The sequence below is a fragment of the Phaethon aethereus genome (assembly GCF_964289735.1).
Source record: "Phaethon aethereus genome assembly, chromosome: 3".
Lineage (NCBI taxonomy): Eukaryota > Metazoa > Chordata > Aves > Phaethontiformes > Phaethontidae > Phaethon > Phaethon aethereus.
In genome coordinates this window covers 128,712,844-128,727,780 of record NC_138576.1, presented here as the reverse complement: position 1 = coordinate 128,727,780, position 14,937 = coordinate 128,712,844, and the positions used below count along the sequence as shown (strand labels likewise).

At 47.9% G+C, this 14,937-nt stretch overlaps 1 protein-coding gene across 1 annotated transcript; it reads right to left on the bottom strand.

The window, feature by feature from the left end:
- Window positions 1–251: 251 nt before the first annotated feature.
- On the bottom strand, window positions 252–14,823 carry LOC309403241 (two pore channel protein 2-like; the record flags this gene model as incomplete). The annotated part of the gene is made up of 19 exons (XM_081997308.1): window positions 252–529; window positions 1,261–1,379; window positions 1,744–1,857; window positions 2,619–2,736; window positions 3,000–3,231; window positions 3,791–3,860; window positions 4,163–4,250; window positions 4,525–4,589; window positions 5,028–5,213; window positions 6,711–6,855; window positions 7,537–7,738; window positions 8,761–8,887; window positions 9,865–9,966; window positions 10,147–10,265; window positions 11,394–11,510; window positions 11,696–11,824; window positions 12,466–12,580; window positions 14,506–14,588; window positions 14,803–14,823. 19 exons carry the CDS (start codon window positions 14,821–14,823, stop codon window positions 384–386), a joined length of 2,298 nt encoding a protein of 765 aa, XP_081853434.1. The 3' UTR covers window positions 252–383.
- Window positions 14,824–14,937: the final 114 nt, after the last annotated feature.

Here is a 14,937-nt window from a genome sequence, read left to right as displayed (position 1 = left end):
AACGTACTAAAGAGCTGTTTAATGCAGCTGACATCGGTCCATAGACACGTATAAAAGTGCTGTAATACAAGACTCCAGTTACAAGAAGTAGGTATTTCATAACACACGGAATACGGCACCGTTACTCGACCAGCACAGTCAGAATACACCAACTCTCCCGCTGCTTTCCTGCAAGAGTATTTCCAGTTTCAACATTTATATGAGACTTCATGTGAGATAAAGCTCCTTTACATGACGAAGCCACTTCTGGCATCAGGTGCCCCTTCCACTGTGTAGTCTGGTCCCCATGCCTGTGAGCTGAAGGCAGCCAGCCAGGGAACATGCTCGAGACCCAGGCAGCTGAGAATTAGCTCGTTCTCGTCGACTGCCGTGGATCACCCCCGTTACGCGGCGCTCTCTGAAGTCAAATTACTGGGTACAGCAGCAGTTGGGGACAAGTTTGAGATCTCTTCAAATGAAGGGCCTTCGTCTTCAAGGGGTATCTCTGCCTCAAACATACGCTGGAGCAGAGCATCAACTGTCCTGTACCCTGCAGGGAGTCAAAAGAAAAGTGGCTGTAAGCATCCCTTCCTGTTCCTCGGCAGAAGTTCAGCAGCTGCTACCTTACGGGGCCTTTGAGTAAGAGCTGTGTGTTTTACACTAAACAGGCAAGAAAACAAATGCTGCAGATGATGCTCCCTGGTATTTTAGCCCATATACTTTCAGCACCATGAAAAATTGTAAAGGATAAGACCATTATTTTAAGATTTTAATCACTTCTATTCCTGTGTGTCCTTCAGTGGATTTGTGATCCTAGTCAGCTGCCATGCTTAGAAGCACAAGACTGGGGAACTGCTAAGGTACAGCAAGAAAGCCAGAAGAAAGTGTTAAGCTAGAGGACAGGAACATATAGTCACCCCGTGATCCAAGCCAGGAGGAATGCAGAATGCATACAGGGAGGAGAAAAGCAGAAAAAACACACTTCTTGGCAACAGCAGGACCTCAGCCACCAAGGCAGTGTCTTCACAGACTGGCTACTGTGTGCGCAGCAGCAGGGCCTAAGTAGGAGAGAGGAAATCAGGTTGCTACAGAGTTAAAAAGAAACAGCAAACATTAGAGCTTCTGCAGTTCTCTCAAGATCTCCAGCTGTGTTTTAGCTGCTTTTATAGCCCAAAGGAAGCAGAAGAGCTTGGGAACTTCACCGGCGAGAGGGCTACAATCAGGGACAGTTCAGAGCCTTGGCCTCTTAAAAAGACAGGCACACTGTAGGGCTGTACTTACGCTTGGAGGCAATTTTAAACACCAGCCCTTTAGACTGTGGCTTTGTTCCACCTTCCCCATCAAGGTCATGCTCAGCACTCTCCATGTTATCAAGGAGCTGTTCATCCTGGAGCTCATCCCTACACAAGAAGGACCAGAAGTTACACCAGGGGCCACATCTTGCCCCAGGGGGCCCACAGGTACCCAGCAGCAATGGATTCTCTGGGGCAGGGCAAGCACCGGTCATGCAGTTAGCCTCCGGCATCTCCCCTGTCCTCTGGGCAACAGCCCTGGGCTGGAAGAGCTCAGCAAGGCAGACACAAGGCCAACACAAGTAGCCTTCTGCTGACATCTAGACCAAGCTTACACGGTCGTGACAGATTAGCAAGAACTATGTGGCAAGGAAGACCTTGGGACAGAGGGAGGCATTTTCCCGTGGTCCCACAGCCCTCATTGGATGTGCCAAGCCAGCCACATCCAGCATGACACTTTTGGGGGGCTTACTCTTGAACTCCCATTCCTAGCTCCTGGATTTTCTGTTCAATAGCTGTTTCTACTTCGCTCTTCTCTAGGGAGTACTCCACAAAGAAAGCTTCCAAAATGAACGACACAAAGATACTGAAAGAAATGATGAGCAGAATTACATAGCAGCATTTCCTTATCATAGAAACATAGAATAGTTTGGGTTGGAAGGGACTTTTAAGGTCACCTAGTCCAATCCCCCTGCCATGAGCAGGGACATCTTCAACTACCTCAGGTTGCTCAGAGCCCCGTCCAACCTGACCTGGAATGTTTCCAGGGATGGGGCATCTACCAACTCTCTGGGAAACCTGTGCCAGGGTTTCACCACGCCCATTGTGGAAAATTTCTTCCTTATATCTAGTCTAAATCTACCCTCTTTCAGTTTAAAACCATTGCCCCTTGTCCTATCTCAACAGGCCCAGCTAAAAAGTCTGTCCCCATCTTTCTTATAAGCCCCTTTAAGCCCTGGCAGGCGGCAGTAAGGTCTCCCCAGCGCCTTCTCTTCTCCAGGCTGAACAACCCCAACTTCTCTCAGCCTGTCCTCACAGGAGAGGTGTTAGGAGTGTTCCTACTGGCACCCCCCTGCTTTTAGGCATCAACTACTGTCTCAGTATTCCCAGGGTCATTCCCCGGCACTCCATTCCCTCCTCTGCTGGAGATGGGGAGCTCGTAAGTCAGAGCAGCAGGAGATGAGAATAGATGCAGCAGATTCCTCTATAACACGTCCTGCCTGTCTCTAAGTCACACCATGTGTGACCCTGGGACCACCATCAGTACCCTGGCACCACCATCAGTACCCTGGCAAGGGGCAGAGCTGCTCTCCCCTCCAAAATGGATGACAGCAACCCAAAACTTACTTGACAATAATTATCACCATCACAATGTGGAAGGCAATGAAATACAGCTTTGCAGGCTGAACCGTCACGTTGGCAAATCCATTGGCAAAAAGTATAATGGGAGTTAAGGGCAAGAGTGCTAAACGAGGAGAACATCTTGCTGTAGGGTAGTGCTAAGGGAAAAACCCGATAATACTGTGCAGCAATGACCTTCTGAACAAAGCCCTCTGCAGGGACCTTCTCTTCTCTAGGCTGAAGAACTCCAACTTCTCTCAGCCTGTCCTCACAGGAGAGGTGTTAGGAGTGTTCCTACTTTCTCTGTTGTCTGGCACTACGTGCATGGCTGCGTGCAATACAAGGGGAAGAGCATGGATCACCAAAGCTCTAGTTTGGACCTTCCACCAGAAAGGATATCATGCCACTGATTGACTACAGTGAGCTCCATCAGGACAATGAAGGATGATGCAAAGTTGTTGAAGTTGTTCTTGCAGTATTTTCCACGGGCAAACAGAGAATCCTTGAGAGCTGGGTTTCCGCATTCCAGGGCATGAGGTGCGTTCGAGTTTGCAGGGAAGAACTGGATTTTCCCATGGAATAACTCCATGCCAATGATAGCAAATACACAGTACACAACCTGGGAAGAGAAACCCCATCTCCTGCTTCTCCGGTGAGCAGCAAGCTCCATGGCAAGTTTAGAGTTCCAGCAGGTTTTCCAGTTTTTACAGACATGGCAAGCTGCTGAGGAGCAGCATACAGCTTAAGAGACCCAACCACTCAAGGGCAATTACCAGGCAGGAATAATAAGCCAAGAACTACAGCTCAAATACATGGAAATGAAATATTCTCAAATCATAAGATGAGATCTTGTTTTTAGGAAGTTATTTGAGAAACAGGTTTCTTGTTCAGCTTCTTGCTCAAATCAGTTTGATTCCTTACAGTGTGAAGCTCAGACCGCACAGAACATCCTCGCTGCCCCATGCAGCAAAAAAGAATGTCCTGACCTGGGAACTAACAGGAACCCAAACCCTTTGCACACATTTACATGTGCAATGACCAAGAATCAAATGGACACTTACAGTTTCAAAGGTCAGCCATCCAGAGATTTGCATTTATCCTCTTGAAAACAGCATGAGACTTAAGACACATTCCTGTCAAACTGGAGTGCTTTGAGCTAAGATATCAGGATTTCTTACCAGAGTCAGCCCGCCAAATGTCAACATTGTTGGTACGATGTTTATCAGTGTGTTCATGATGACACGGAACCTACAGCAAATGATTCATGACAACACCCGCTGTGGGGAGGCTCTTTTAAAGCCCATGCTTGCTTATTGTCACATCCCATCCAGCACATGCTCCCCACATGCCCTTAGTTATAAGCAAGTCTCCAGAGAGGCTGCAGCAACTGGGCTCATCCCAGGCACCTGGGGACAAGGCTTTGGGATGCTTTGTTTAGTGGCCACGGTCAGTCCAAAGCAGCCATGCAGAGCAACTCAAGGCACTGTCTCAGCCAGCCTCTGGCACAGCCTGCCCCAAAAACCATACCCCTGTCCCATTCTCTTCATTACCTTTGAATGCTGTCAACAATCCTTATTAGCCTGAGGACCCTTAAGATGAAGACAATGTCCAGGATCTGTTGGCTGTTGTACTTCGTGGCTGAGAAAGCAAAAAAGGTTTTGTTACGAAAAATAAGCAGGGAGGTTTAGAGATAAGATATGTTCTTATATTTCTTACAATTATGCCCTTGTTAAACACTCTTTATAACAGGTATTTATTTAAAAAAAAGTAGGAAAGACTGGGTTAGTTCTTAAAAACTGTATAGGAAATTCATTGCCTGTCAAAAAGCCTCCCAAGCCCAAGGTGATGGCAAAAGATGACTCAAGACCACCGAGTTTCCCAGATGCATGCAGACTGCTTAAGCTGCACTTACTCGATTTGAGGGTGGTATTGAGTACCGTTGCAGTCAAGGCAGCAAAGATGATGAGGGTATCAAACCTAGCACGAGGGAAGGCAGTGCTGTTAGATTTGTGGCAACAGGGAATGGGCACTTAAGCTGCCACACCACATGTGAAAGTAATAACCCCTCTTCCTCACAGCTGTGCCAGGCAGCCCTGCATCATCTCAAACTGTTTGCACGGTGGGCAGATGGGAAAGCTTTGTTTAGCAAAACACTTTCCCGGGCCCAGCCACTATCTTCACATGCTGCAGAGTCACCTCTGACTGAGCTAGCAGAGCAAGGCAGAGAACAGTAGTCTCTGTCAGAGCCAGGAAAGAGCACAACGTCCTCTGATACATACAATCATTTTAATTACACTCTGGCACATGAGGTAGGCAGCCCATGTCTCCAAGAGACTTTCAGTTCTTGAGAGGCTGAACACAAAGATCTCATCACACTTCACACCACTTTTAAATACAAACATTCATCCCACTCACCAGTTCCAGAACTGATTTTTGCCAAAGAATGCCCTCGGTTCATAAGTGTACACTTTCAGGAGTATCTCAATTATATACAAAGCAAGGAAGACCCACTCTGCATAAGAAATATAGGGGGTTTCCTCATCCAGAGCAATGAAGATAGCATTTATTAGGATGATCACATCATAAGTCCAAACAAATCCCCTGCAAGAAGAAAAAGAGAAATCCATTTGCCACTCCCAAGAAGGTAAAAGTTAGACAGTTATTTCAGGAGCTCTTTGCCTCCTCTCACACATTGCCATTTAGGTAAGCTACTTTCACCCATCAATTCTCCCCAAACCTGAGAGTTTAGGAAAGTTACTCCAGAACTTAGCTTTGCCCTTTAAGTCCAACACAAAGCAGAGCACAAGCTTTCAAGGCATACTACTGCCAAGGCTCTCAGCGTTAAACAAACTCTTAGAGAAAGTGGGCAGAGAGAAATCCCATCATGTTCAAAGGGAAATGCAAAGTCCTGAGTTCCTGAGGAGGAATAGCCTCAGCCACCTGTGCAGGCTGGGGGTCAGCCGTCTGAAAAGCAGCACTGCAGAGGATGGGAGGGAGCCTTGGCTGACAAGTTGAACATAAGCCAGCAATGCACCCTGGTGGCAAAGGCGGTCAACAGCATCCCGGGCTGCATTAGGAAGAGGGTTGTGAATAGGTGGAGGGAAGTGATTTCCCCCCCCGCCATCTACTACTCAGTACTGGAGGCCACATTTGGAGTGCTGTGTCCACAACTGGGCTCCCCAGTACAAGAGAGACAGGAAAATACTACAGCAAGTGTGGCAAAGGGTCACAAAAGCGATTAAAGGATAGGCTAGTCTGACACGTTACATGTTGAGAGGGCTGGGATCGTTCAGCCTGAAGGGGAGAAGGATCAAGGGGGATCTCAGTATGGACAGTGTAGAGAAGACGGAGCCAGACTATTCTCAGCAGTATCCAGTGAAAGCACAAGAGGCAAGGGGCACAAGTTGAAATACAGGATTTTCCATTTAAACAAAAAAGTTTGGGGTTTTTTTTTTTCTCCAAACCAAAGGTAGTCAAACACTGGAACAGGTTGCAGAAGGGTTATGGAGTGTCCATCCTGGGAGATACTCAAAGCCCAACTGGACATAGCCCCAGGTAGCCTACTCTAGCTGGCCCTGCTTTGAGTGAGGGGGTTACACTAGACCATCTCTAGATATTCCTTCCAATCTCAGCGATTTTGCAAGTCTGGGAAGACTCAGATGTGAAACAGAGCAGTAGTAGCTTATAGTACCACCTTGGTAAGAACTGATGAAGCATCACAATGCGCTTTGCAGCGGAGACTGATGAGGTAAGATTGCCTTTAAGTGAAGCATTTAATCTGGTCCTTCAATGCAGGCCACAAAGAGCCTCTTGCTTCCAGTAAAAACTATTTACATCCAGCACCTATAGAAGGTCTGAACAAGAGGGACTAGAAGAGGTAGGGACTTGCCAATAGCCAAGACTAGTTTCTCCACACCACTGAAGGTAGGCTAAGAGCAGAGCTGCTCCACAGAACACTTAAAAACAGAACCCCCAGCATTTGCCTAAATGCAGTTTTCACTTTCCAGCATGACACCCAGATCAGCATTTGCTTGCAACACAACTGCTCTGCAGTCCTTTGACTGTTAAGAGCCACTTGCTCCACCAGTAGAGGCTTACCTGTGCCTAACCATGCTGTGCAGGAACCGACTCACTGCAGACTTGTATACACGAGGCATCCATTGCCCCAGCGGATGGCTGCGTATTTTCAGAGTAATCACCTGGATGTTGAGGAGATCTGCCAGTTGTACAAAGGACTTCTTGTCTGCAGTAGGGGAAAGCGCTACACATCAGTCTACTGTCATTAAAAAAAAGACAGTGTCTGGCAAATGCAAGCCTATACACACACGAGTTGCAGCAATCTGGACTCAGTATCTGTTCACAGCAGCAGGCAACGCACGTGCCCAAAGTGGTATCCACCACAGAGCAGGCTGAACTCAGTACTCAAGCAGCTCCTCTGCCCCATTCCTCGGGGACTGGCTCAAGCCACAGTCCAACAACCAACACAAACCTTTAATGATCAGGATGGGCACCGTCTAGCATGAGACGGACCCATCTCTCTTGATATCCTGTCTCCAGCAGGAACAGAGCAAGAGGCTCCAGAAGACAGTGTGGGAAGCCACATTGCTTGGAGGAATCTGATAACAAGGGAGGCTTGCTTTATCCTGTGCCAAGAACAGGAGGTTCCATTCTCCATTGCGATCTTGGCCTGATGTCAAACGGCCATGAAGAGCCACCCACAGCATACATGACACGGGCTACAGCACAGGCAGAAAGAACAACCTTTTAGGACTTAAGCAATCTGGAAGGAAGCAGGAAGAGGGGCCTGGAGTCCCTCTCGGTCTGCTACAGACCACAAGTCCCCGTGCCAAAACTCTTGAAGCATCAGGCTCCTGACACAGGCTCCTCCCCAGTCCCTTGAGCATAGCAGTGCCCCACTGCTCACCTATGAAACCCTTCTGCTCATCATCTGAGATGCGGAGCAGCAGCTCTCGGTGGGAGCTGCTGATATCAGGAGCCACCAGCTTGACAAGCTGCTTCCACCGGGCTTCTCTAACCACAAACTGTGCTCCTTCCTCTTCCTTCAGGAGGTTGAAGGCCTCTATCATCTTGCGGTGCTTCATGTAAGCAAGCTTACGGATCTCATTCTAGAGAGAATATTGTGATTCAGGCAGCTTCAGTCACCCTTCCCCCTCTTTTTTTTTTTAATGATCTTATTTTCATGACACAGAGATGCAAGAAGAGACTCAGAGGAATACACTTGGTGTGATATTAGACAAAGTACAGCACAGTGGGGGTGATGAAAAAAGCTATTTAACAGGCAACCATGGACTCTGCACAGCACTCTGGAAGGACCAATAGATTGCTTGCTGCTGGGAGATGCATTGAAAAACCGGAAGAAAAGACAAAGGATAGAGTCTAACAGGAAGGAGATGACAAAGATCACAGGATCTGCATGTCCACAGGTCACAGAAGCAAAGAGGATGTGTCCACACATGCTTCCCATCCATAAGTGAATACTGATGAGTTCAGGGGAGGAGATCCTCTCCTGCTCAAGATTATAAGCAGGCTGAAGAACCCTTGGGAGATCAGCCTCTGGGAAGACCTAGCAGACTCTCACCGAGAAAGACCCAATCCCCTCATGGGAGCACCCAGGAATTTCCAGCTCTCACCCTTTGATCACAAGTACCAAACTGCACCTACTCGGTTTGGGTAGAAGCACCAAGAGTTCCAATTTACTTAGATCTCCCTTTAAATTTCCTTTGCTTTAAGAGCACATGCAGTGGCAGAAAAAGTGTGCTATGCACTTACAGCCAACTGAAAACAGTTGGCTCTGACTCTCCTGCATAGAGACATCGTTTCTGAGCTAGGACTAAGCCTCTAACAGCAATAATGCAGACGCATGTGCTTCCTATCTGTTGCGACTTCATGGGTCCACAGCACCATAGAATATTTCGTTGTTAAATGCTAAAAGCAGAACTCAGAACAATCCCCATGAGAGGAAAGGGGGACCTGTGCTTGTTTCTTGCAGAGCAGCAAAGGCAAGAAGCTGTACCCCCCGTTCTCCACACTTTCCAGAAGCTTTCCAAGGGAAAGCCAGATATTTCCTTACAAGGTTATATAGAACAGCAGGCAGTCACTGATCACAATTCACTCCTCCAAACATTACCTTCAGGTGTTTTTTGTAGTTGTTGTACACAACAGCCAGGAAGAGAGACATGAAGATGTAAGTGTTGACAATGACAAAGGCAATGAAGAACAGGGCATACCATGAGCTGAAGTCAAATGCCGGCATCCTAGAGAAGGGGAGAGAGATTGCTACTTGCTAGGCAGACAAACAGGGAAATAAGAGAAACCACAACAAAACAGTCTTCCAGATGGATCTCTAAGTACCGTTTTGGATAGCCAGATCAAGCTTGACAGATAATACCCAAGCTAAAAACTGTGCATTAGTCCAGTTAGAGAACAGTTTTCTTCCACTAGGTTTTCATCCTAATTTATCAGGCCCCAATTGAAGGGATGCAGAAGAGAACGCACCGACATAAACTTAACCACACTGGCAGAAGCTTAAAGTGCAGAGTCTTGAGGCGATGTCTCAGTCATAAGCTGATTATTGGCCTCACAAACCCTCACTGCACTCAGACCTCCTCTTCCACTGACTCTAGGAGGACTAGCAGCTTCTCAGTCTGTATGTCAGGGTCCCTGTAACATCTCAGTTCTGTTCAGTACACCTCCAGCACACAAATGAGCACGCCATTCCTCCCTGCCCCTCTCTTTGATGGCACCTTCACAGTACAAACTGAAATGGGAACCCAGTTAGAACAAATGAGGATGGAAAGCCCAACGCTGACATAAGTTTAACACAACTGTGCAAATTAAAAAAACTTGCACAGAAAGCCCTACAAATATTACAAGAAGAGGCATCTGATCACTAGAGCACACCCTTCCCTTCCAAGAAAGGGTTTTAATCAAAGAGTGTGTGTGTTCGTGCCTCCGGTTGAAACCTTGATCAGCTACTGTGTTGTTTGGAAAGCAGTATTTTTAATGCATCTTTTCTAAAAGTCTTCCTAACCTCAGATTCTGGTTCAGAGCATTTATAAAACAGATGGCTGAGAATTCATGAAACCCCTGCAGGCTGGAAAACTAAAAACTCTGTTGCCGCTCTGAAATACTTTGTTGTGCAAAACACGGTATTGTTCTAACCAGAGATCCTGCCACTAGGAGCAGGACACCGATATTCACAACAGAAAGACTGCAAGCTCAGCATACATACATGACATCCGGACTGTTTGCTGTCGTCACCAGCACATAGAGGTCAAACACAATTTCTAGGTAGTTTTTGAAATACGGCAAGCCTTCTGCTGTCTGGAGGTTCCTAGGAGGAGAAGGACAATTTGAAGTTAAGCACAGAGATCACACATCCCACCACAGGAACTGCACATTTCAGCAGTGCTTGTATTCACTAGTAACTGCTTGGAGTTGCCAGATTCCCTCCTGCCCAAAAGCATAACACACATTCTTCCCACTCAGCATTGAGCAAAAGAAGTATTCACACCTCTCACCAAACAGCTTCAAGGCCATGAGGGAGAACATGAGAAGGCTAAACATGAAGAACAAGAAGACGTAGGTGATCTCTGGCAGCGTGTTGCGGATGCTGCGGAAGGCTCTCCGAATCTGCCAGGGAGAAGGGAAGCATTTAGAGACAAGGTGGTACCCATTTTTCCCCTCACCATCCCATCTGGATCAAACACCTACACAGGGACAGGCAAGCAAAGTGGGACACAGGTACTCTTCTGTCACCTAGCAGGAGTGATTCTGACCCAGATGTGCCAGCCTGCTAAAACTTCTGCAAGAGTACCAGGCCTTTCCTCCTCATTCCCCAGAGGAGATGCTAGAAGGAGAGACCCTACCTATGTACCATCAAGAACTCAGCTAGCCAAGGGACAGAGGGCCCTCTGGCACTGCTGAAATGCTCTTGCTGCAGGGGACTGGTCAGGCACAGAAGCCCATCACTCCAGGCCACAAAACACATGCTCTGAGCCGGAGAGTTGAACTGCTCCTTCCCCCAGGCCTCCACACCACAACGGTTTATTCATTTCTAAGTTAGGACCAGAATGGTCTTGGGCAGCAGGGCAAAGATCTCTCCGTGACAAGAGGAATCAGAGTCCAAATCACCCAAATCGCTGGACTACAAGTTCAGTTTCTGAGAACAGCATGACACTTGTGCTTGTTTGCCTAGGAGACTTCCAGAAATAAGTAACCTGGCCCCTGACCCAGGGCAAAACAGTTTTCTTGTCTGTGGTGCTGCTCATGTCGACACCTCCTGAGGACAGCATCTAATTTTGCTTGCAAACAGCGGCTGCTCCTCCACACAGGCTGGACTAAGCACAGCCCATGGGCTGACCTTACAAGAAACACTCTTCCTTCTCCACCCAGGCTTACACTTTGTTAAGCATGATCTTCCCTAAATCACCACAGCACTATGTTTGGCAAGAAGCTCTAGTTCCAGCCCCAAGCACGCTCAGGGCTCTGGACATCAATAAGCCAGCCCATAGGTACAGGGAGAAGCTGTTTGGTACTTTGCACAGTGCCCAAGCAGCGCCAGTGAGAATGCACCCTTTTCTCCATCTCCAATTATTGCTTCGGGCCACCTCTGAGAGAAACCTTCATTCGTAGGAACTTAAATTCTGCCATTTCCGCACAGAAACCTTTCTACTAAATCCCCTGGATCTCAGAAAGAAGCAAGCTGTCCAAAAATAGGACCCTGCACCAGAGGTACATCCCACCAGACCTCTTCCTTACCTGGCGACTCTCTGCAAAGTTGATCAGGAAGATGGGCCTCACAATTCTTGACCATCGAATGCTCCTCACGTCGTATATCCTGAGGACCCCATGTATGGCCAAGTCTGTTAGGGATAACTGTGGAAGAAAGAAGGAAAATTCCCAGAAGCAACGTTGGAAATGTCTCTAGATGGTGAAGACAATAGCTGATACAAGACAGATGTACACATGACAGGTTTGTGAGAACAGGAAAGCAACAGAAGGAAAAAGCTACCTCCACATCAGCCACTTCAACCTTGGAGGCTCCCCTAGGCCTTACTCACCAGGATTGCAACCATGATGCAGATGTTCTTGGTATCCTTCCAGAATACATTGCGAAGGGTGACTTTTGCAAAATGTGTCAGTCGGCCAAAGAACACCAGAAGGCACAACACTTCGACCAGAGAAGTGACCTGCAGAGAAAGAAAGGGGCTCAAGTCAGGATAGCAGAGAACAGTGCTGGCCCTCTTTGCACAGATGAGGATGTTCAGGCTGGGGTACAGGCAAAGAAAAAACAGGCAGAGTCAGTATAAAAGTTTTTCCAGGGGGTTTTGCTGTCAGCTGTTTTCCAGGCTCACATACCTGGCACTGAGCAATAGTTTCAGGCTTCCTTTTGTGAAATCCCCTGCCACAAGCAGGTTAAAGCCAGTAAATTTGTATTTGCTTAGGACTCAAGGAGCACATCTCTCACACACACACTAGTGCAGAACAAATAAAGGCTACAGAAAAGTTAGTCCTAAGGGCAACACTCCACTTCTGCTTTTAGACATGAGGACTGGACTTGGGTCTTGTCCTCTGAGATGCAGAAAAGCAACACAACTTTGTCCACAGTCACATCAGCCATTGCTGATGGCGATGATGGCTCCCATACTCCCCATCTGGCTCCTACGCCCTTGTTTGTCTCCATTTCCGTAGATCAAAAGATATCAACAGAAATATCAGCATCACTTATCTCTTAACACCTTTGACAACTGATTTCAAGCAAGAAACCCTTGCTTGCTCTACCAAGCAACCCAAAATTAGTAGCATTGCTGCTTCTACACTGAAAACCTACCAGGAACGGGAGCGGATACACAGCAGGTTCTTCAAACACCGCAAGGGACAGGTTGAGAAAGATGAAGAAGTAGGTGGTCGTTCGCATAATCCAGTGGTTATAGAGGTAATAAAGCCTGCAGAAAGAAGGCAGTGGCACCATAAATAAAGGCTGCAGTGCACATACCCGTGGGCTCACCCAGTAGGTCTTGGAAGAACAAGCACATGCTGTCCCGAGCAGTCATGGAGGGAGAAGGGTTAACAGTAGCACAATTTCTGACAGTCAGTGATTTGGCAATTTGTTTCCTGGCCCTTCCTTATAGTCTTATAGCTGATAGATGCTATACTCCCTTTCAGGGAGCAAAAAACGCAGGAAAGTGGAATACAGGCACTCTTCAGTTCAGTCTAAGGCTGCAACATACAGATTAGGTAAAGCTGCTTCCTTTTTGTAACTACCTTGTTCCTCAATTTGAGTGGAAGCTTCTGCTAAGCTCAGGTATCCACGTGAGACAGAAACTAAGTCTGATTAGTTATCTAACACCCTTTCTTTGCAGGTTAAAAAGCAAAGAGATAAGAAAAGCCACTAGAGAGAAGTATGGAGCTGCACAGTAAACTGTTTTTTCATACAGAGCTTAAGCAGTATTCTATCCCCTATGGCAGCAAAACCTCTGGTGAACACTAGCAATAACCATGAACACATCTAGCTGTAAGCCTCCTGCAGGAGGCTTCATACAATGGCATGCAACAGTGGCTCCTTTGTGGAGATGCGGAGCAGATCTGCAGAGCATGTTGTTTCTCTGCCAATAAATAAGCTGACAACATTGCCAAACAGCCACCTCATCTGCCCAGTAACCACCTGCATAAAGGCTACAGGGCAGGTGATTATACAGATGACATGATATTATACTCTTAATATCACCATCAGACACAAACGCATAAAACCTGCTCATTTCTACTATGAAACTCCAAGTTTCTACTTAAAAGAAACTATATGCACACAGTCTGTTTTTCCAAAGCAGAGAGACCTTACAGCCACACAAGAGCACACACCTGCTCAAAGCCTTTGTAACAGACATACGTAACCATACCTGCATCTCCAAGATGCCCAAGAAACTTCATTGGCTAAGACATGAGAACTAAGTAAAACGGGAGGGTGTGTGGGGAGGGCTGCAGGAGTTTTTAACGCTTGCACGCAGCTTTGCTGGCAGCCTGTTGTATTGCCTTTCCCTTTCACACCAGCCACCTTCTCTCAAGTTTTACACATGGAAATAGTTAGCCTAAAGCAGTCCAAGCCTGAGGGAAAGTCACCTCTCTGAAGTTACTCGGCCTTTTACCAGCAGCTAAAAAGGGAAGAGAGTTACTATTGCAGGCAAAATGGTCTTGACTTGGGGAATTTCACTTAACTTACTGCCAATTAATATAAGCTTTTAATTACTCCTGCCCGTAGCAGCTACCACTCTTTCTGACGTACACCTGAGCAGAGGTGCCATACACTCCTTTGATTAACTGAAGCTTTGGTGTGCGCCAGGTTGGTGTCACCAGCTGGCGATGGCTGTGACCACCTGGCACAGGGCTGTTCTCCCACACAGGCCAACTGTGCAGCCCCCTGCTACCAAAATCCTGCCACTTACACCCAGCACGGCCACACTCCAGCACCCCGATCCACACAGGCGAGGGCTGGCCAAGCTTCCCGTACTCTGCATCCCGACAGAGCGCTGCAGCTTCAGCCTTGAAAGATTTTTTTTTTTTGTCTCCAGAAAACCCCCAAATCTTTGTTTCCTTTCCCATCCTTAACATACAGATGCACTAAGCTCCACTCAACAGATGCATTTCAGCTTAAATCCAGTTCTTTGTATCCCACCCACCCAGCCTTCCCTGCAGCCAGCTGGTGAACCCAAAGTCCCCAGCCTTTGCTGGCTGTTGTTCTTTGGACACAGTGGTGGTTGGTTCTCCCCATCCCACCTCGCGCGCCCCATAGCACCACACGCTACCTGCAAGACCAGTGCAGAGCCATGCTCCAGCACAACAGTGCGAGCCTTTGCAGGGACGCAGACCTCCTTACCTGACCGCCTCCGGAGAGGTCTTAAAAGGAATATTTCTGTTGTACTGCGCATCGGAGACAAACGCTGCTGCCAGCAGGAGATCCTGTAGAACGGGGAAAAGCACAGGCAGCCAGTCAGTAGGTGTTGGACCTTGACATAAACTTCAAGCAGATATTCAAAGAAGGTCTTTTTCCCCCAGGGCGCACTACAGAGGCGAGAAGCGGTACAAGGGATGCCGCAAACCGGGCACACGCGCATCTCTCTTCTGCTAAAGAAGACCCATCACCGCCCCAGCCCAGGACGAGCCACTCCGTTACCTGCGAAGCCGCCTCCGCCATGGCGCGGGCAGACAGTACGGCCCCCCTCTCCCCGGCCCCTCCGCCTTTAACGGGGCCCGCCCCCGCCCCGGCGGAAGCGGGAGGCGGTGCCGAGCCCGAGCGGAGCTGGAGCGG